Genomic DNA, 22,609 nt, shown 5'->3' with positions numbered 1-22,609 from the left:
GATGAAGAAATTCTCTCTACAAATGCAGGTGGGCACCTTCTCCTTCTCTATAATTTAGAAGCTAAACTTCCCTTGGGTGTTAGAGGCAGGACTTGGAACTCTGGTCTTCCTGGCCAGCTCCCTCCTCCATGATAATACAAAAAAATTAAACAGGGACTATGGATGTCAATAACACGGAGAGTGTGCTGGAGCCAATTACAACTGGCTGTGGCAAAAAATCAGGGCTTGATTTATTGTTTTGATGATTGTTTAGATTTAAGAAAGTGACAAGGAAAATGTTGATGCAGACTAAACTTAAAGGTGTATTTGGGTACATTAAAAAAAAAAAAGAAATCTGGTTGTTAAACATTTACAAGCATCCCCCTGACAGCAATCCAATTCATTACCGCAAATTTTGAGACAGAAAGCTAAATAGGAGTCATGATTTGGATGAACCGGAGGACAATAACCTCCCAACCCTGCAATATTATGTTTAGAGGAGTGACATAAAAAGGGAGGTACAAGGGCCTGGTATAAAGGGGAGAAATGTTCCAACAGGGAACTCCAGGAAGCTTCGTTTCCCATTCAAAATGGCGACAAGAAGCTCCTCCTCCTCTATAAGTTCTCCCGCAACAGCGCACTTTTGGAGCTGCAGCCCGCAGGGAGGTGGGGGAAAAGGAGGAGCTGGTCGATCTGAGAGCCAGCAGAAGCTCTCCAGGCTCGGGAGGGGGGCTCGCGTGGCAGAGTGAGCGCGGCCCGAGCCGCGGCGCGCGCTCCCGAGCGTTGGGTCTCGGCTGTGCTGCGGAGAGGACAGCGCCAGAGGCGACGGGCGAGGGCGCGCGCGCTTCTGCGGCTCTGCGGCTGCGCGGCGGGGGCGTGCTTAGTAGCGGGTGAAGCTGCAGCTGAGGTGCCAGTAATTGTCGGTTAAGATGGCGGGCCGGGTGAGTGAGGGTCCGGGAGCGGGGGAGTAGAGTGAAGGTCTGGGTTCCGCGTGTCCCCCCCCCCCTCCACTGCCTTCGTAAGGCTTCTCGTCCTGGGGGCAAAGGTCGGGTAGGACGGAGGGGGGATGGGGAAGAGTTGGCTCTAGGTAAAGCCAGGCAGTAGAGTAGGGAAGGGAGCGTGGGCTGGAGGAGCGATTGTGGGGAAGAAGGGGATGGAGCCCCTCGGGAGGTACGAGGCAGCAGACCCCCCTCCTCTAGCCCTCCCCCCAACCCTGCGCTCCGTGGTCCGGCAGCCCCCTTCCTTGCAAGCCGCGCAGTGGCCAGTGCTGGGCTGCCTGATCAGCCCCTACTCTCCTCAGTCTACCCCGCTGGGCTGCCCAGCCCTAAAACCGGCTCTTCTCCATCCTCTACAGGCCGGTGTGAGCCAGAGTGTGTGTGAGAGTGAGGTGGGGCACGGAGAAAGGCGGCCAGTTCTTGAAAGGGGGTGGTGGTAAGGATAGAATGACTCAGTATTAAAACGGTGGTTATGTGGGGGTGACCTGTCACTGTCATAGCTAGGCGAAAAGATGCTGGTACAGAATCTCACTTAGCTGGGTTTTCAGCGGGGGTTATTTTGTTTTGTTTTAATTAATGACAGCTGCTCAGAATGCATTAGTCCAATTCCATGGAACAGGGCTTTTTCTTCTTACTTCCTCCTTTAGCTTATCTCAGAGTAGCGTGGGAAGGGTTGGGTGAGGATGGGGCTGGGTTCTGCAGTATGCAATCTGTTAAAAGAACCCAGAGGGGATGGGCTGCATCTTACTTAGAGACAGCACCTGCTGCAAACCTGGGTAATATTAACTTCGTCATTAGGGACTTAAAGAGGTGCTTTTCTGAATTGCTACTTTTGCTAAGATATTTGAATGGATTATATACCAATGACTAGAATGTACCCTATGTGCATATGCATATTCCTCATCCCAAAATTACGGGTCATAGAATCTCAGAATTGCAAAGCCCCTTAGAGGTCACTTAGACTTCTTGTGCTTATGCAGTAATCCCTCTACAAATCTGTTAGATGTTGGTTCAGGAGCTAATGAAACCGTGCCAATGAAGGGGGAAACTCATTAGGTAACAAAGTAACCTCTGCCATTCATTGTTGATCGTTTCAGATTTTGTTAGGAAGTTGTAATTTATATTATTAATCTCAAAATTACCAACCTTCGAAGTTGTAGTTTGACCCTTTTGCCCTACTTCTGTCCTTTGGAGTCTCACAGAATAAATCTTAATCCTTTTTCCACATGGTAGTTCGTCAAACATACGAAGAAAATGACCATATCCCCTTGTTTTTTCTTATAGATGCTAAACATTTCCATTTATTTCAAACCTTCCTCATTGACGTGATTCCTAAATACTTCATAAACCTGGTTATTCTTCTGTTATGTCATTTCCATTTTGTCATTGTCCCTCGCCAGGTGTATGGCTGTGATACTGAACACAAGACCCTGGATATTGTGTCATCGGTGCAGAGTACAATGGGATTGTTATCACCCTTAAACTGGGCACTATATTTTGGGTTAGGTATTTTTATAGTTTTTTTAGCTCACATTGTGTTCCTGCTGAGCTAAAAGCCCTTTGAGTTTTTGCAGGATTTTACATTCAATCCAAAAATTTAGCCCTATGGAAGAGACAAAGAAGAAATAATACATGGTCCTTGTGATCAGTAGTATACCCATCAAATCTGATAGTTCATTTCTGTTATTTTATTAGGAGGTATGTCATTTTAGCTTCTCTCTCAGTTTTGTTGTCCACAGATTTGATAAACATTTCTTTTATTTTTATCCACTTTATTGGTAACAATGTCGATGTTAGTCAACACTGTTTGAATATGTTGATTTTACAAGCTATGAACCAGCTCACATTTCTCCATTTTATTCTGAAGGATATCATGTGATTAAGTAGAAAGAGTCCTGGTTACTTGTATGACCTTGGGCAAGTCACCTAACCTTTCTGGGCCTGTTTCCTCATCTATAAAATGAAGAGGTTAGGTTAGATGACCTCAGGGACATTACAGGTCTAAATTCATGATCCCATGAAATATTTTACTGAAAGTTTTTAAAAAGTCTGTTTGTGGCACACTCCTGATCTACTTATTTAGTAAACAAACCTATTTAAAAAGATGCAAGTTTAGTTTGACATTACTGGTTATTGAATCCGGTGACATTGGACTCTTTGCTATTTCTTGAACAAAATACCCTATTTCCCAACTCTGAGCTGGCCCCTCCCCACCCCCCCCATGCCTGGAACATACTCCTGTTATCTCTTCCTCTTCCTTTCCCTGGCTTCCTTCAAATCTCAGCGAAAGTCACATCTTCAGTAGAGGTCTTCCCCGTCCCGAAGCTTAGTGCCTTCTCTCTGAGTATCCCCAGTTCAGTATATGCCTTGTTTGTACGTAGTTGTTCATGTATGGCCTCCCCCATTAGACTGGGAGGTCATTGAGAAAATGGACTGCTTTTTTCTTTTTTTTTTTAATCCCCAGTGCCTGGCCCATAGTAGGTGTTAATAAATGCTAGCAGATTGACCTCTTCTAGAGGCATCTGCTTAATAAACTATTTTGGAATTTTGCTAGGGAAAGAATCTAAGGCTCTAGAATCTGATTTTTCAAAAATTGTGATGTTTGCCTATGTCCAGTCTTCTGGCTCCTCTCTTTTTTTCATGATTTCTCAAAGATTTGTTCCTTGGTTAGATTTAAAAGCTTATCCTATGCTCAAAATGGTTTTTATCTTTTTACTTTTTTCCTTTGTAACTAAACAGGTTTGTTTAAATTGTTGAAACCAAAAAAGTTTGTGAGAATAGTATTTATATTCAGCATATAACTCCTTAAAACCATTTAAAATTCTTTGTATATTTGATATCAGGCCTACAGTAGAATACCTTGCATAAGATTGGTTATAAAGATAATTTAGTTTTGGCATTTTATAGATAACATCATCCTATCTATTCTTAATTAAAATGGGCAATTTTCATGAAAATAAAATAGCCTGAAATATTCATTATAGATTGATCAAGAAATAGCTAAAATCTGAGGAGCAAGGAAAATTTACTTGTAAAAAAATATTAACAATGACATTTATTTTTGCTAGTGAATTTGTTATAGAATGATTTCACTGTATATAGGAAAAAACTGGAAAGATGAAATGAAAGTAACAGAAAAGTAGTCTTGTGTAGTTTTCCTGTTCCCTTGTTTAGAGACATCTAATGTATAAATGATTCACATGTACAAACATTTAGGCTGTGTCTGTCCCTTACTTGCTTTAAATTTTAAGCCCCTGCTGCTATTGCCTTGGGAAATGTTATGAAAATACATGAAGCCTTTAGAAGGGTTAGGGATAGTGACTAAGCCTATAAATTCTTTAGTGTAAGAACTCTTGCTAGGAAATTCCCTTTAATAATATTTACCTGCACCTGCTCTTTAGAAGGTTGTATGCGGCCACTGAGTATTTAAGTGACTTGCCCAGGGTGGCATAGCCAGTATGTGTCTGAGGCAGGACTTGAATTCAGGTCTTCCTGTTTTCAAGGCTATCTCTCTATCCACTGTTGGGACTGATTTCTAGACATGGCAGCAGATACTTTAGAAATTCATTTAGTTTATTCCTGAATCCTCTTTCAAAAATCTAAATTGAGTGTTTTGGCATCGTTTATATATCAGTGTTGATCTCCTTACATTTGATTCTTTTTTCTCTGTGCCCAGCTCTCTCCTGAGAATGGAAATTTTGATGGGGGGCAGAGAAGTGGATAATTCAGGTCTAATGAGCATAGAGTAGACCAATTCCAAGTGCTTCCTTGGAGGGTTTAGGATTGATAAGCTGAGAGAAAGGAGTGCAGAGAAGGGGGAGTAGAGCAAAGACAGGGTCTACTTATTTCATCATTTTGTCTGGCTGCTGCACTCAGGAAAGAGAATAAAGAAAATCCATGTTGTCTTTCCTCCTATGCTCCTTATACCCTGTATAGAGAACCCGATAATAAATAGTACTGCATAGTTCATTAACGTTATGGGGTGACCATGAGTGGGAACTTGGGAAATAGTGAGGAACTTGGGGATAGTGAGCTGGCCTTGAAGCCGAAAAATCTGAGTTCAAGCCTTTCCTCCGGTACATAGTTGTATGACTCCAGGCATGTGCCTTAACCTTTCTTAAAGGCAACATATATTTATTAAGTGCTTACTATGTGCCAGGCATTGTGTTAAGTGCTGGGGATGCTAATACAAGCAAAAAAAATTCATATCCCCAAAGAACTTATTTTTAATGGGGGAAGCCAACACATGAGACTTGAAAGTAGGAGGATAGGGGGATGTCCAAGTACAAAAAGTCAGAGGAGAGCCAGGAGGGGAATGGAGGTTGCCAATCCGGTCCCCTTGACAAGATGGCGGCCCCAGGAAGAAGTACCAGTGGGAGAAGGGGGTTAATATGGCAGGGGGATATTTCTGAGGGAGGGTACAGGGGAATTCAGATGTTCCAGGATGAGGAGGTTCTAGGAACAGCTAAAACTGAGGAAGTTTTAACATGAGATTTCAGCTCTTGAGACATGGTGGCAAAGTCCAGAAAGTCAGAAGCAGTTCTAGGAGGGGAAGTTTCAAAGAGGCAGCTAGGTGGCAGAGTAGACAGATTGCCGAGCTTGGAGTCATGGAGACCTGAGTTCAAATTCTGCTTCAGATACTTAGTAGCTTTGTGACTTTGGGCAGGTCATTTAACTTGTCCACTTCAGTTTCTTTATCTGTAAAAGAGGGGATTACAGTAGTAGTACTTACCTCTCAGGATTGTTATTAAGCTCAAATGAAATAATATATGAATAGAGCTTTGCAAATCTTAAAATGCTATACATAAATGTGTGTATCTATATAGAGATAGATGTACAAGACAATTCTTGGTTTACATAAATTCATATTATACAAATTGGACTTCCTAGCAGGCTGTAGTAGCAGATGCTGTACCATTGCACCCTGTAACAGGGGTCTTTCCATAGGCATCCTCCCCCTCCCACTCAGGCTTCTGGAGCCCCAGGCACTGAAAGGAACAGAACCAAGCAGAGCCTTGCAAGAGGAGAAGGAGGGTGTGCGCTGTCCACTTACATTAACCTTAACAGCAAGAACTGGCTGTATCTAAATCTAAATCTATATATATCTACATATATAGACATACCTAATCTAACTAGACACATCCATCTATATTCCTCAACTTTGCCTTCTACTGGCTTCCTTTAAGTCCCAGTTAAAATCCCTTCTTTTGCTGGAAGCCTTCCCCAATTCCTCTTAATTCTAGTGCCTTCCTTCTGTTAATTATTTCCTATTTATCTTGTATATAGGCTTGCTTTGTATATATTTGCTTGCATGTTGTTTCCCCTATTGAATTGTAAGCTCCTTGAAGTCAGGGGCTGTCTTTTGTCTCTTTTTGTATCTACAGTGCTTAGTACAGTGTCTGGTACATAGTAAGCATTTGATAAATATTTACTGATTGATTATATACATATATGTATGTGTGTGCACACATGTTTTATCATCATTGTTAGAAGGTATTTTCTCACCTGGGAGCTCTCAATAACATTGAAATCATAGATCCAGTCTCTTATCTCTCTGTGTCTGACAGGCTTTTTTAGGATAACAATTGTGGGGCCCTTTCAACAGTATCTTTTAAAATGCCTTATGTTTTCAGATCAGTTTTATGCTGATTTAATAATAATAATAATAATGTTTAACAATATTACTAAGCAGTTTGCTAAGTGAAATGGATGTGAATTTTTGCTTTTATAAGTCAAGTTTCTTGTGGAATTATTTACATTCCCAGAAGACACTGGCTTATTTTCTGTTCTAAATTTATATTTTTATTTTTAAATTTTCTGAATTTTATTTACAAATGATTTTCTAATTTTACTGGAACCAAACAAACTTTTTTTTTAATGGGAAATATCTTGCTCATCAGGATCAGCGGAAGGAAATCCAAACTGGAGATAGCTTTCATCCCATTTGTATTTCTTCTGAATTTGGGACTTGTTATTGGGACCAATTTGTTTGTGGATGTTTGTTTTACTGTCAGAAAGCTTACCCTTTAAAATACTTTTGCTTTCTGATCTCTTTAAAAACTACCATTATCCTGTTCTCAATTATCTGTACTGGCCAGTGGTACCAAAAATATTTAGAGCTAAAATGTTCCACTAAGAATATAAATCAAAGTTATTGTGTGTACTTTGCCCAAACAGTGAACCATATGATATGTTGAACTTGTTCACTGATTGATGCTAGACCAGTAATAAGCTGGCTTTTTAAAGGAATTGGTAAACTTGTGCCAGTTTCTCATGGTTTTCTTCATTGACTGAAGGTACAACTTAGAACTGCTAAGTATATGTATTTATAGTGTGTTGTTTATTATTATGATGATTTTTTTCCTTTAAAGAACCTTCATAGAACACCCCCAGGGTTCTATGGAATGGTTTGTGAAATGTTGTGCTAGACTATGAAACTAACCATTATTTGTAACTTTCTGTGAGAAAATAAATTTTGATTCCCAAATAAGGACCTTAGAAGTTAATTTTTGGAATATTACTAATCTCCAAATTGTATCTGACCTGGGCTTCAGGTCTAATCAAATAACAAAGCCTGAAAATATACAGCTTATAAAGTAATAGTTTTGTTTTAAAGTTCTAATGCTTTAGAGGGCTTCTGTGGTGCACTGGTCTTCTGAAGCTTTATTTTTATATCCTTAAGCAATTTTCAGTTCTGGAAAACAATTTTTCTCCTCAGGAACTATTAACTTGTTATTTTCTCCTTGAAATACAAAGAAAGTTCATTTGAAAAGATTTGAAATTCCAAAAGAACCTTTTTAAATATAGCTTTTTGCTTGTAGCACTATCTCACAGCCTATACTAGGAAAATATAATAGCTAAGATCCAGTAGAATGAAGCACATTTTTCATATTCTCTGTCATGATCTGGAACTGAGTCAAACCTGTTTCCTGTTAGTTTATGTCTGCAATTAGACTGAAATAACACACTCATAATCCATTTAATAGTTCACAAAAGAGGTCTATGCATCCACAGTAGGGGAAGGGTAGTAAGAGCTTGCATGTTCATCCAGAATAGTGAATGCATAGACTCAGCAGAGTACAGTTTCCCAGTGCTGTTCATGCTGCTAGTCTGGTTACAAGCCCAAAGGAGGTGCTTTAGTGTCTACTGGATTGGCTGTTTTGAACCCAGGTGATCAGGAAACTAAGTGGGCTTTGCCTTAGTTCCCTAAGTCAATTGAAGGAAATTTCAGTACCTTTTATGAAAAAAAAAAATGAGCCTAAGTTGCATGAGAGGGAGGGAAGCCTACTACTCTCTGTTCTTCTTCCATCAGAGAGAACTTTGTTGCATAGATTAGAATTCACTAAGCTCCATGAGGGTAGGAATTGTGGTTTATCTAAACATATCTTTTCTAGTGCCTAGTATAGTGCTTTGCACATAGTACATCCTTAGTAGATGTTTATTGAATTGAAACTTCCATCCTCAGCAGTTTGAGATTCATGTTATGTTTAAATCTTTTTGAATTAATGGTTTACAACATGATTCCAGTGTATTTTCTCCAAAATAAAATATGAAAACAAAATATTTGAGTATTTTATGTTTATGATTATACATTATATTTCTGAGAACTACATAAATGTTTACCCACTGCTGTTGATTTTCTTTCTTTTTTTTTATTTTTTGCCTTTTTGGAGGACAGTTGGGGTTAAGTAACTTGCCCAAGGTTACACGGCTGGGGTGTGTGTGTGTGTGTGTGTGTGTGTGTGTGTGTGTGTGTGTGTGTGTGTGTGTGTGTGTGTGTGTGTGTGAAGTGTCTGAGGCTGGATCCAGACCCAGGTCCTCCTGACTTCCGGGGCCAGCGCTTTACTCACTGCACCACCTACCTTCCCTATTTTCTTTTATCTTATTACTTGTTAGGGTAGAAATGAAAGTCAGTTTGATAATATTGACCTTTACTCCATAGAACCAATTATTTTTGGTTTTGGTTTTAACTGTTAGCAAAAACCATACCAGTTTTACAACTTTGTTTTCTGCAGCTCTGAAACCAATAGGTTTAATTGTCAGTTTAAAATAATTTTTTTTAATTGGCTATTTGCTAAAGTCAGAATGAAGTACTAAAGAGCTTGTGGATTTTGCAGTGGAAAATTCCTCAGGTTAGGAGGAAGAGCCAAACTAATTACCATTTCAGGTATTATATGTTATTTAAAAACCTTAGAATTTCAGAAATCAACCTATTGTATAAAAACAGTGAATGGTAGTGTTTCAGATGTAGGCTAAAATTAATTATTTTCATTAAAATGTTTTTGTGCTTATGAAATGTTTTTATATAATATCTCCGTTATGATAGTGATTAATAAAAATGACATAACCAGTTCTGGTTTTGTATAATCCTATGAAGAAGGATGACGGATAGTTATAGGCAATATTGTTTCACCAAGCAAAGAGAAACAGTGGAAGGTAGCACCAGTATGAATTAAGTTTGGGAAGATAAACAGCTAAACAAGGTCATCCCAAGGGCATTCAAGGATGAAACGATAGAAAGAAAAAAATGGAAAAGATTTGCAGAAATTACTATAGCAAACTCTTTCAAGGACAGTAGAACTGCTAGGCTTTGACTCTCACATCATGGCCCTAGATGTGCTTGTGGAAGAGGTGTTAATGGCACAAAAGAGAATAAAGATATGAAAAGTAGCCGAAATGAACCAAGTGTATCTAGAGACAATGCTGGAGACGATACAAATTTGAGAGCATTGAGGGATTGATATACAAAGTATCTGGATAAGAAGAAGATAATAAAGAAATGGAAAAAAAATGCTCAGACCTTTTACATACCAAAGAAAGGTAATCAAAAAAGTACTGATAGCTCCTGACCTATATTCCTAGTTTTCCATCTATACAAAGTCTTTATGAAACTTTGCCATGTATTGATAAATGAACACGAATTGAGAGCATCCCTGATAAAGGTAATAGTAGAGAATAAGCGGACTTTTGCTGTTGGTATTAAGTGGTGGGCCACATATTTACCATTTTACAATTAACTCTGAGAGAGTATAGGGGAAAGAATAATGGCTTTCAAGTTCAGATGCTACCTATGACATTTATTACCTTTATGAATTTAAGCAAATCATTTCACCAGGACTCTGGCCCTCAGTTTCCTTATCTGTAAAGTGAGGGGTTTGGACTAGATAGTTTTTCGTTTCTTCCAGCTTGACCTCTGATACTAAGTTTCAGACGTAGCAAATGTAAAATCTCTTTATTATTACTATTTACAAATTTATATTACAAATACAAAACAGTATTTGACTCTGCAGAACAAAGTCCAACCTATTTTACAATGTAGTGTTTCCCATCTATACATCAAAATTATTGAAGATTCTTTAAAAGTCATGACAGCAGAAATAACCTTGTTAAGCTGATGCTGATAAAACTCGTTAGAGGCATTTAACAGGAATAAGCAAGCTTGCCAATAGTATTTGCCATCATGATGGAGGAACTCCAGTACCAGTTCAGATCGAAGATTTTCTGTGGATGGTAATATCCTTCAGATGCTCCTGTTTGTGGGTAACATGCTAGTTGCATCAAGCCCTATAACTTACAGAGCCTCCTGGAAGACATGTGTAATTACTTAAAGGTTTTTGGCTTGTTCAGTTACACAGGGAAAATCAAGTGGATAAAAAATGTCTGTTGCCTAATTTCACCATGCATTTGGATAGACAGCCGATAGAGCTTGTCTGTCAGTCAAGCAGTAATAAGGACCAGACACTATGTTTAATACTGAGGATACAAAAAACCGAAACAAAATAAACCCATACAACCAGAGCAAAAAACCAGTCCCTTCCCTCAAGAAGTGGATGATATAATGGGGGAAGCCAACACACAAAAGAAAGCTGAAAATCTGGGAGGGAAGGTATCCAGTTCAGTGGGCATAGTGGAGGTCAAATCAGTGTAGCTGTATGGGAAATGTATACCTGGGATAGACAATAAAGATGAAAAATGAGTTGACTCAGAAGTGAAAGGGGAAGGGGCGGGGCAGTATATTGGGTTGTGGATTCAGGAAACGTCAAAGTTTCTTTACTGATCTCAAGCTTCCAGTGAAAGCAAAAATCTGTCTTTTTAATATTAGCATTTAATATTTACATTTAATGTTAACATTTTACAGTTGTTATGTGTCAGTGAGACATAGTATACAACTGCCTGCAAAGTATTGAAACATCAGTAGGACAATGGAAAAGTACATGGTAGGTTTGAGTAGAATCCTGTGTGTACCCAATGAAGAGCTTCAAAGAAATCACTTGGAAAACCTTAAAGTGCTATGTAAGTGTTAGCTATTGTTATTTTTAAAATGTTATCAAGGAATTATGTGATGGGGAGGGAAGATAAGCAGATTACATGGCCAGAACAGGTATGACAGATGGAAAGCCAGAGTGCTGCTCTAGTACACTCAGTCAGGAGGAAGACATTAATCATATGGGATGTATAATTATAAATTATAAATATGTAATTCTTCACTATGAAAGAGGGCGACCCCTTCTGTTCATCTTATGGAATAGCATGAACAAGAGTCACCCAGGAGGAGCTGGGTGTGGATGGGTTGTGATTTGCTTTGTGGGAGGGAACCCTGAATTGATAAGCTCATTAGAATATTACAGTTTTGCGATTTCCCAAATACATATTCTATTCTTGAGGTTAGTGGTGTTATTTCTACAACTGTTATTCGGCTATATGTGGTTTGCGTTGGCTAAAAATGAGAGTGCCTGCAATTACAGCAACTCCAATCCTCTTTAAACAAACTGTTGACATGGAAAAAAAATAGGAAATTAACTTTATTGCTACTTCTTATAGAAGTGTAAGCTCTGAAAAATAGTTGCCACAGGAAGGAGACACAAAGAAGGCAAAAAGCTGCCTTAACCAGAATATACTTAATCTGCTTGTCAAATAGAGAAATGTCATTGAAAGACAATACTTTCTGAGAATACAAGATCATTTATAAAACATTGAAGATCATTAGGTAGTGAAAGAAGCAGTTGTGGATAAAATTGACTTCAGAACTAGGTTCAAATCCTTTGGGTAGGGGTTCATGGCATTTTTGTGTCATGACCTCTTTGGTAGTCTGGTGAAGCCTGTGGACTGATGTTTTTGAGTATATAAAATAAAATACATTGGATTAAAAAGGAAGGCAATTATATAAAAATACTATTGCCAACATAAAAAAGGTTACCCAGGTTAAGAACCTTTATCTTAAAGCTACCTTTGACTCTTCCCTCTCCCTTGTTTGTCATATCGAATAAATTGCCAGGTTTTGTTGATTCTTCCCCCTACATCTCTAATCTGCTCCTTTCTCTACTCACACACTACCACCATCTTAGTTCAGGCTTTCATAACCACTCACCTGGACTATTTCAGTAGCTTTCTAATTGATCTCCCCTTCTCTGATCTTTAGTTTGGTCTTGCACACAGTACTAAAAGTAATCCTCTGAAGGCACAGGTTTAATCATGTAACTCCCTGGTTTAAAAAAAAAAATCTTTGATGACTAGGTTGCTTATTTAAGGCCCTCCAAAGTCTGACTTCATATTATTCCACTTCTTTCATGCCCTTCTTATCTTTCGGTCATTGTACTGCTGTTCTCTGAACCTGACATATGTCATCTCCTTCTGAAGACTTACAATAGGTTGTTCCCCTATACCTGGAATATGATTCCTTTTGTTTTTCAGAATCCTTTTTGAGGTCCAGTTCAGATTATTTCCTCCATTTAGTCTTATCTTGTTCCCTTGTGTTCTCCCCCCTTGTGTTCTCTTCTTTTGCCCTTTAGATATCACTACTGGACTTTATCCTTGCCTCTTTATAACTTCTTACTTTGTATTACACATCTATGTACATGTTATATCTTGCTTCTCCCAGTTATAATGAAAGCTTCTTTTAGTGCAGGAACTATTTCATTTTTGTCTTTATTTAAGCTGTACTAATGCATATAGTAATAAATATTTGTTGAGTTTTATTAAACTTACAGAGAACAGCATGACATCCAAGTAAGTCATGTCATCCCAAAAGCATTTATGGATGAAATTTTAAAAAGTCAACAAACACATGAAAGGAAATGATTATGCCAGTATTTTTAATTATAATTACCATTGGTGCAAATAGTGGACTTATAACATTTGAATTTTACTATTTCAGTATGGGATATATATCATCAGGAATTATGTGAGCAAGTGGCCATGATATTTAGGAAGATAGAAAGAATGTCTGGATCTGACTAGATGCAGAGGAATTCCTGTAGGAGGCACCACTATTTTAACAACATGTAAAGATTAATTTTCCCCATATCTCAAATGGAAAAATGCCAAAAGAATGAAAGAGAATGGGTACTTTCATCCTTTCCTCTCCTCTTCTTAAAAGGAAAAAGCTTATTAGGAAAATAGCAACTACTGACCCATGTGTCTGCTTTCTTGATAAAATTACTGGGATAGTGGCTTATATATTCATGGACGTATTGTAGATTTGTAGAAAGAACACTAGATTTTGAAGTCAGGACTGGGATTCAATCCTGTTCCTGCCATTTATTTGCTGTGTGATCAACAGACCAAGTTAATTAAAAACTTTGAGCTTTAGTTTTCTCATCTATAAAATGAGAATGATAATACTTTTACCTATTTAACAGGGTTAATGTGAAAATTAAAAGACATTTTAAAGCACTTTGTTTACTTTAAAGTGCTATATAAATATGGACCACTACAGTTGTGCCCTATGAAAATATGAGAGTACAAGTAGGCTTTTGCAGCCAGTATTCTAAAGTTAACCATATTTTGACAGTTATATATACAACTGCAAATAATAGGGAATATAAGATCCTGTTAATTTCTTTTTTTTTAAGAAAATATGATTCAGAATAATGAAATGAAGCATTAAAGACTTTCTTCAAACAGATCTCTCATCATTACATTAAAATTTTATAAAACTGATGCGATATTGAAGATAACCTTATTTAACAGTCTCTATTTATAAGCATAGGACTTGAGATCCAATCTTTCCTCTGCCACTTTCAACATGACCTTGGGCAAGTCTAAGCCTACAAATTGAGGTACATGACCTTGGGCAAGTCTAAGCCTACAAATTGAGGTACATGACCTTGGGCAAGCCAGCCACTTTAGGCCTACAAATAGATCTTCAAGGGCCCTTCTAGATCTATATTTGTGTGTGTTCCCATGCTTCCATGGTCTGCTGAGTACTGATATCAAGAGAGACAGAAAACTGGAAGGCATGGTTGATGTTCTCTAAAGTCTCTTCTTGCTGTAGAGCTATAAGCTAATTAATGCTTAGCTAAATTACTATATTTCCTAGTGCCTTAGAAGATATAAAATGAGGAAGGAAGGCTGGATGATTGATAATGATCCTTTTAGCTAAAAATCTTATTCTGTGATCTTGCATAGAAATTAAACAGAATTCTCTTTTGACTTAAGAGGTTCTCCAAATGCCTCTATTTTAAGAACCACAACAAAACTACTGATGATTCCTGTGAAATTCACAGAAATAAGAAAGAGATGATTGATTTAAGTATCCACCATAAAAAACCAAAGTAAATTATCCTTGCTGTAAAGGCTGTATGGTTTTTACAGAAAGGATAGACTTAGAGTTAGGAATGGCTTTGGTTTGAATACTGACTGGCACCAGCAATACAATCCTGGACAAGTTACTTAACATCTCAGAGTTTACTTCTCAAATGGAAAATGGGGGAAAAATAATAATTGTGCTACCCAATCAGTCAGTATAAATACTTGTTTCCTAAGTGCCTACTCTGTGTCAGGTACTGGCATGGATCTCTGGGAGGAAATTGTAAGAGGAAAAAGTTCATAATTAAAATAGTATAAAAACACAAAGTATTGTTACTGTGACAGGCATCCTGTTGAATTAGCCTATCAATGTGTGTATATATGTATATGTATGTACAAATATATATATATATACACCCACACACATATATCTGTAAACATATACACACATACATGCCTTAGGTGGTACAGAAGGACAGTGAATCAGTAGAGCAATATTGAGCTGTCTTTCCTTCTGGGATATTGTGTAGTGCTGTCAATGATCTCAAATTGTTTACATCCACTGAAGCCCATTTATTGAACATCATTAACTTTCTGATGATGTCATTTGACTGAATATGTGGAACATAATCTCTGAAAAGCCAAAATTACAAATAATTAAAAGGGAAATAGAAAGATGTACCATAGTATCAGGGGTGTACCATAAGTACCCTACCATAGTACCAGACATGTACCATAAATAAGAACTGGCATGCACAGTGTCAAGGAAATCTGTGGCCAAAACAGGTGGTGATAATGAGAGACAACAGATGAACAGCCCAGGTAGTATATTAGTATCCTTGAGACATTAAGAAAACCAGAAGAAGTGGACTGGAAGAGATGAATTGTTGGTGGGGCCTTTGTGGAAATCCTTGAATAGCGGTAACAGGATGAAAAGGCATGGAGGGGGATATGTGTGTGTACATATATGTATGCATATATGATATATATTAAAATAGTTTTATTGAGAAGATTATTTTGAGTTGATTAGAAAAAATAGACTCAGAAGCATTTAAATATGCTTTATTTCATACCAATTTCTTCCCCACTGCACAGAACTTTCCCTTGCATCATAGCAAAACATTTTAAGCAAAACTGATGTTAACATTCTGGCAGAACATTTGTAGCCTCCTCTTCTACTGAGAGGAAGGAAATGTATTTCCTCAGTTCTCTGGGTCCACCAAGATTTCACTGTTTCTTTAAGTTGTCATGATTTGTTCTTTTTGTTAAGGTGGTAGATTCCTAATCTAGTGGTCTTTATCAGTTTGAGGACTCCTCCCCACAATCTTTATCCCTGTGATAGTGGATCCTGTTAGTGTTGGAGTGGGGCAAAGAAGGAGAAACAGAAAAATAATCAGGAAAATTAATCCCATTGCAAATATTTGAATTCTTTAATTTTCACTTTTAACTGTCACAGTGAAGTATATCCAGAGAAATTTCACCGTGAAATTCAGTGAAAATTAAATTTTGTTTACATTATTATTCGCAAATTCACATTAATTGCAAGTTAATGTCGGATTTGATATATGTGTGTGTACACACACACACATATATTGGTCTTTTTTTGGACAATCTCAGGAGCAAGAGTTTTTTTCTTTTCATTTTCCATTAACTTTTTTTCTTCTGGAGGCTGAATCTTGACAACTAAACTTCTCTTGTATATATACCTTTCTGTTCACTCACATAGCTACCACTTTATTTTAGGCCCTTATCCAGACTTCTGCAATTGCCTTCTAATTGGTTTCCCTACTTGGCTCTGATTGTCTTTTCTCCTCTCCCTTTAGTAATCTCCACTAACTGTCCATCATCCCCAGGATCAAATATAAAGTCCGTTGACATTTGAAACTCTTCATAACCTGGCCTACCTTTCTAATCCTTTTATGCTTTATTCTCTTCCATACACTGTGATCTTGCTATACTGACCTATTTGTTCTTCCTTGCACTTGACACTCCATCTCCCTTCTCTGTGCCTTTGTGCTTTATATATGGCTATCCCACATTCCTGTAATGCCCTCCTTCTTCATCTTTGCCTCTTAGTTTCCGTGGCTTCCTTCAAGACTCATTCAAATCCCACCTTCTGCAAGAAACTTTTTGTCTGCCCTCCTAGTTGCTAGGACTTTCTTCCCAGAGATTACATTTCATCTACTCTGTATGTATGTTTTATATACCTAGTTGTTTACAGGTTGTTTCCATTAGAACATGAGCTTCTAGAGGGCAGGGATTGTTTTTGCCTTTATTTATATTTTCAGCACTTGGCACTGTATCTGTAGTAAATACTGAATAAACACATGTTGATTGATTATGTCTATCTCTAGAAATATAGGAAATTATTACATTAATTCTTAGCTTTTTTGTAGCTGCTTTGCTTGCCATTCACTATCTCTGATGTGGAAATGTAGCAAACTTATCAACCAACTTAGATTTTAAAAAGAAAGAAAGAGTAGAAGTTGGAAGCAAAGCCTGGCAAAAGATGATGAATATATGAATATGGCACAGTCCTGTAAAAATGTATCATTTGGGGTGAGTGGGAGGGAAAGAATTTGAAATTAAAATTTTAAAAACTGGATGTTTAAAATTTTTCACATGTAATTGGGGAATATTTAATAAAATATATTAAAAAGAAAAATGTGTTAGTGCTAAAACTGAGATTGGACTGAGCAAAACTAGTGAGGAAAACTAAAATCAGCAAAAATTATTTTTTAATGCTATGTTAGGAGGAAAGGATCAAAGAAGGGATGGGATCTTTGCTTGGGGTAGATGGGATAATGGTAATCTGTAGCAGTTAGAAGAAAGAGATGCCCAGTTCTTAGTTTGCTTTTGTTCCCCCATTTCCCTCTGGAGAATGACCTTTGTAGTAGAAATGACAGCACAAAAATGGCAGGGAGTTGATTCTTCCCATTACCTAAGGAGATCATAGGAGAACTGTTAGTTGCCCTTGTTGAATTAAGTCACCTGGCCCAGGTGATATATCATGAAAGAACTGACCAGTAGGATTTACAACCATCTGCCAGAGATATTTGAAAGATCATGGAGAATGGGAGAAGGAAGAGAACAGAATCTGCAAGCTATAGGCCAGTAAGCTTAATTAAGATCCCTGGGGAAATTATGGAATGGATCAAAGGAATGGTGAATATCCAGAAAGGGAAGCAATGATTAGAGATGCCAGCATGGCTTCATCAAGAACAGGTTATATCAAACTAATCTAGTGGTTCTTTTTTTTTTTTGAAAATTATTAAGCTAGGAGAAGGGAATGCTGTGAATATAGTGAACATAGAATTTTAGCAAAGCTTTTGTTAAAATGTGAATTTGTTAGTCACCAACAGATATGAACATTTCCATATATAAAAGACATAAAGAGGATTATGTATGACACCATCAGTCTAGGATACTATGGCTTATTTTTTAAAGTGTATATTAAATTTAACAAAGATTCCAAAATTGCCCTGCTTGTTTGTGTCCTTCTGAACTTCCTTCTATTATCTTCTATATGTTTTTAAAAGCTTTTCATTGACACTTTTCTTCCCTTTCAGGGGCATTACTGTCACTACACCTTTCTCTTCATAACTTCTCCTTCCCTTATAAATAAAAGCCCTGACTTACAATAAAATAAATATAGAAAAGTAGAACAAATTTTTGCCTTGGTTGTATCTTTAAACATATGAGTCATCCACCCCTGCAAGGAATGGGAAGCAAAATTCATCCCCAGTGTTGTGGAATCATTGCTTATTTCATTGATCATAAATCTTAAGTCTTTGACAGTTCTTTTTCCTTTACGTTATAGTCATTGTATAATTTGTTCGCTTGGTTCTATTCATTTCATTTTCATTAGTTCATTTAAATCTTCCCAGGTTTCTGAAACTTTGTTTCTAGTTATTTACAATAATAACCAAAAATGCTGCTATAAAATAGGTTATATATGTGTGTGTGTTTATATATATATGTCATTTCCCTCTGTCTTTTATCTCTTTGGGGTATTATACTTAGTATTGCTAAGTCAAAGGGTATATAACTTTTTGTTCAAAATTGCTTTCCAGAATGGTTGGATCATTTCATAGCCCCATAAATAATGCATTAGCATGCCTGTCCTCCTACAGTGACTCCAGCTATTGCCTTTTTTTTTGGTTGTCTTTGCCAATCTGATGGGTATGAGGTGGAACCTCAGAAAATGCTGTAATTTGCATTTCTGTTATCAGTGATTTGGAACATTATTTCATACAGTTGTTGATAGCTTGTCTATCTTTTGAGAACCGTCTTTTGAACTACTTTGGAATGGCTCTTATTCTGCTACCGTGTTTCCCCGATAATAAGATACTGTCTTATTATTTTTTTGGACAGAAAAACACCAGAGGGCTTATTTTCAGGGGAGGGCTTATTTTAATGAACATTGACAGCAATTTTAATAAACAGGTAAATGTGAACAAAAAAATGTACCTTTATTCAATAAGCAAATCACAGGGGATCACCTTCACTACAGTAGCAATCTCAATAGGGCTTATTTTCGGGGGAGGGCTTATTTTAGAGGAATCTTACACAGTAAGGGGAGGGCTTATTTTTGGGATAGGTCTTATTATCGGGGAAACACGGTATATATATATCAGTTCCCTATTTATCTTGAACATCAGACTTTTAGCAGAGAAATTTCCTTCAAAGAGTTTTTCTCAGTTCACCGTTTCCCTTCTAATTCCAACTATATTGATTCTGCTTGTGCCCAAATTTTTGAATTTTGTATAATAAAAATTTTTTATTTTATTTCCTGTGATCCTTTCTGTCACTTCCTTGGTCTATAAATGCAAAAGATCTTTCTTTTCTGCTCTTCTAATTTACGTGTCTTTTTATATCTTGGTCATGTATTGGGAAGTTATTGTAGTTTGTGGTGTGTTATTATTCTGAAATACAGTACCCATTTATTTTCCTATGCATAGGAATAAATAGACCTTTTCTTGATGTGGTATATGCTATCTAAAACTGAGCCTTAACAGAACTAGGACAACAATTTTGACAAGACAGCATTACAAGGAAAGGCACTATGAACAACACACTGATAAACCATGATGCCAGAGGGCTTGAAGATGAAGCATGGTACTCACTTTTTTCCTGAGAAGTAATGGAATGCAGAGTGAGACATGCCATTTTTGACATTGCCAGCATAGGAATTTGTTTTGCTGGACTATGCTTGTTTATGTGAAGATTTTATTTATTTTTTATTGTTCAAAAACAACCCCCAAAAACAAATCCCAAGAGATTATCAGTAATGGAGAAATGCTAGAGGCTTTTCTAAAAAGATCAGGTTTAAAGCTGGTATGTTCATTGTTGCCACTATTATTTAATGTAGGTCTAGATCTGACCACAGTGTAGCAGCAAGACAAGGGGAAAAACTGAGGAAATAAGCTTGGGTACAGAAGAAAAAAAATTACCACTTTTTGTAGCTTTTTATTAAGATTTAGAAAACCCCCAAAATTGAAAGTTGGGGATAAAATGTGTAACTCCAAAACTTGTGGAAATGAATGTTGAAAACTAAAAATAAATAAATTAATTGGAAATTTAAAAAAAAGAATGTGTACTTTAATTATGAACTGGAAAGGTTTTATTACCTTGTTTCCCCTCTTCTCCAAATACCATGAAATTCTCTATACATGATGCTATTTGTAGAAAAATTTATGAAAGTCATTGCCATGAGTTAACTACAAACCTCAGTGTTTGCCGATCCCACAAAGTACAGGAGCTTAAGAATACACTGCTCTTAACTCTATCAAAGTATTAGACTCTTAAAATAAAATAATGCATGATAAAGAACTTATTGTCTTCTTGATATAAATATTATTTCATAAAATCATGAAACATTAGTTCTGGAAGGGATTTAACTTGGGAAAGCAAAAGAAATTACTCAAGTTCACAAGAAATGAAAAATAATACTAGCTATGGAGTTGAGAGACCTGAGTTTGAATTGTAGCTATGAACTGACGTCTAATAACTGTGTAACCAGTTTCTTTATCTTTGATGGTAATAATTTGAGAAGCATTTATTAAGCATTTACTATGTACAAAGTACTAAGGATACAAAGATTTTTAGATGCCATTACCTACTTTCAATAATTCTCTGATCATGTTACCCTCTTATTCAACAAATGCCAGTGGCTTCTTATCACCTCCAGGATCAAACATATCTACCTCTTTTCCTGCTAGGACTTATACTCACTCTACTCAAATTGTATTCATCTGTACCTATTTCTGATAACCATTTCTCATCACCTAGGCTTGAAATCTTTCTTTGATCTCTTCTCTCTCAGTTTCCATATTTAAATTGTTATTGTCAGTTTGCCAACTAGTAGGTTTCCATATCCATATCCAATCTACCCAATTCAAATAAATATTTATTAAACACTGTGTTCCAGACCCTGTGCTAAGTGCTTCAGATACTATTAATTAGAAGAAAGGCAATCTGGGCGGCTAGGTGGTGCAGTGAGTAAAGCGCTGGCCCCGGAGTCGGGAGGACCTCAGGCACTTAAACCCACACACACACAAAAAAAACTAGCCGTGTAACCTTGAGCAAGTTACTTAACCCCAATTGCCCTCCAAAAGGCCAAAAAAAAAAAACCCCACAAAAAAAAAGAAAGATAGTCCTCGCCCTAAGTGAATTCACAATCTAAACTAAAAGGGGAAATAACCCACAGAAAGGGGCAGAAAAGGGGCTAGGACACCAGGGGATATTGGGCACAGGGGCATCTTGTTCCATGGAGTTGAAACCAGGCATGGCAGCAGATGCACAGGGGGATGATCTAAGAAAGCCCAGTTTCTGGCCTCTATAAAGGGAGTCTTTGGGTGGAATTTGGTGCTTTGCCCTCCAATCAGAAGGGAGAAGCTGAGGGATATGGTATCAATAAGGAATTGAGTTAACAGCATGGTGGTGAGTTTAGAAATGAAGAATTTATCTTGGGAGGGGCATGTTATTTTGTGGAGTTTAACCCACACAGGGTCATAGATGCAAAATCTCTCACTGTACTTAGAGTCAGGAAATCTGAGTTCAAATTCTGACTCTTTCACTTTGTAACTATATAGTTGATGGCTGGGTAGAAGAGGACAGAGTGAAGAGGCATAGTCAGGTTCAGGCTGGCTAAACTTCCATTTTGGAGCTTGTAGGAGCATCAGGAGAAGGGCAGCAGGGTAATAACTGTGGCAAAAAGCATGGTTGTTAAGGAGCTTATAATTTGTAGGGATGATATGATACATATACAGATATAATACAAACTAAATGCAAAAGGAGAGTACAGACTGTTAAGGAAGTAGATGTAGGGCAAATAGTTCTTTGAATGATAAATCACTGTGGGGTTCATGACTCCAGAAAACTTGAAACTACTGGTACAGTCCATCTTGGTTGTTATTTTTCAAGATGGAATTTTGTGACAAGGAATGATTACTTTGCTGAAACTGTGAGCTGACATCCTGGGAAGTGATTTCTTGTTATTAGACCTTCTTTCCTTGCTTATGAAGACCTTAAATTTCCAGGAAGGAATAACAAAGAATTATAACATTAAAAAAAATTTGACTAATTTGGGGGTATTTTATGGGTTTTGGCACTGAACTCTTAGACTCCTTATTCTCTATTCCTTATTCCTTAACCTTCTCTTTCTTTTTAAAAAAAAGTATTTATTTATTTTTAGTTTTCAACATTCACTTCCATAAGATTTTGAGTTTTAAATTTTCTCCTCCTCCTCCCCAAGATGATGTGCAGTCTGATATAGGCTCTACATACACATTCGCATTAAAGCATATTTTCACGTTAGTCATGTTGTAAAGAAGAATTAGAACCAATGGGAAGAACCATGAGAAAGATGAAACAAAACAAACAAAAAAAGAGAGTAAATAGTATATTTCAATCTACATTCAGCCTCCATAGTTCTTTCTCAGGATGTGGATAGCATTTTCCATCATGAGTCTTTTGGAGTATCCTATTCTTTCTTGAGTCATTTTAAACCCAGCTTAAAGACTTAATGCTATCCCTTATTCCTCCTGCCAAAAAAGTATATGTGTGTGTGTGTGTGTGTGTGTGTGTGTGTGTGTGTGTGTGTGTGT

The 22,609-nt window shown here is 37.2% G+C and overlaps 1 protein-coding gene across 1 annotated transcript in view; it reads left to right on the top strand.

Moving 5' to 3' along the window:
* Positions 1–767: 767 nt before the first annotated feature.
* The window catches only part of LOC138152432 (vesicle-fusing ATPase), a 217,056-nt gene continuing 195,214 nt past the window's right edge, over positions 768–22,609 (top strand). Inside the window, exon 1 of the mRNA XM_069076202.1 lies at positions 768–920. Coding sequence (XP_068932303.1) covers positions 909–920 — 12 coding nt within the window. The 5' untranslated portion in view covers positions 768–908. The remainder of the gene's footprint in view (positions 921–22,609) is intronic.

The sequence above is a fragment of the Petaurus breviceps genome, unplaced genomic scaffold (genome assembly GCF_028583685.1).
Source record: "Petaurus breviceps papuanus isolate PSGF00001 unplaced genomic scaffold, PetGlider_PUasm1.0 90925, whole genome shotgun sequence".
Lineage (NCBI taxonomy): Eukaryota > Metazoa > Chordata > Mammalia > Diprotodontia > Petauridae > Petaurus > Petaurus breviceps.
Note: the sequence above shows the minus strand (reverse complement) of the source record. Positions and strands in the feature narration are given on the sequence as shown.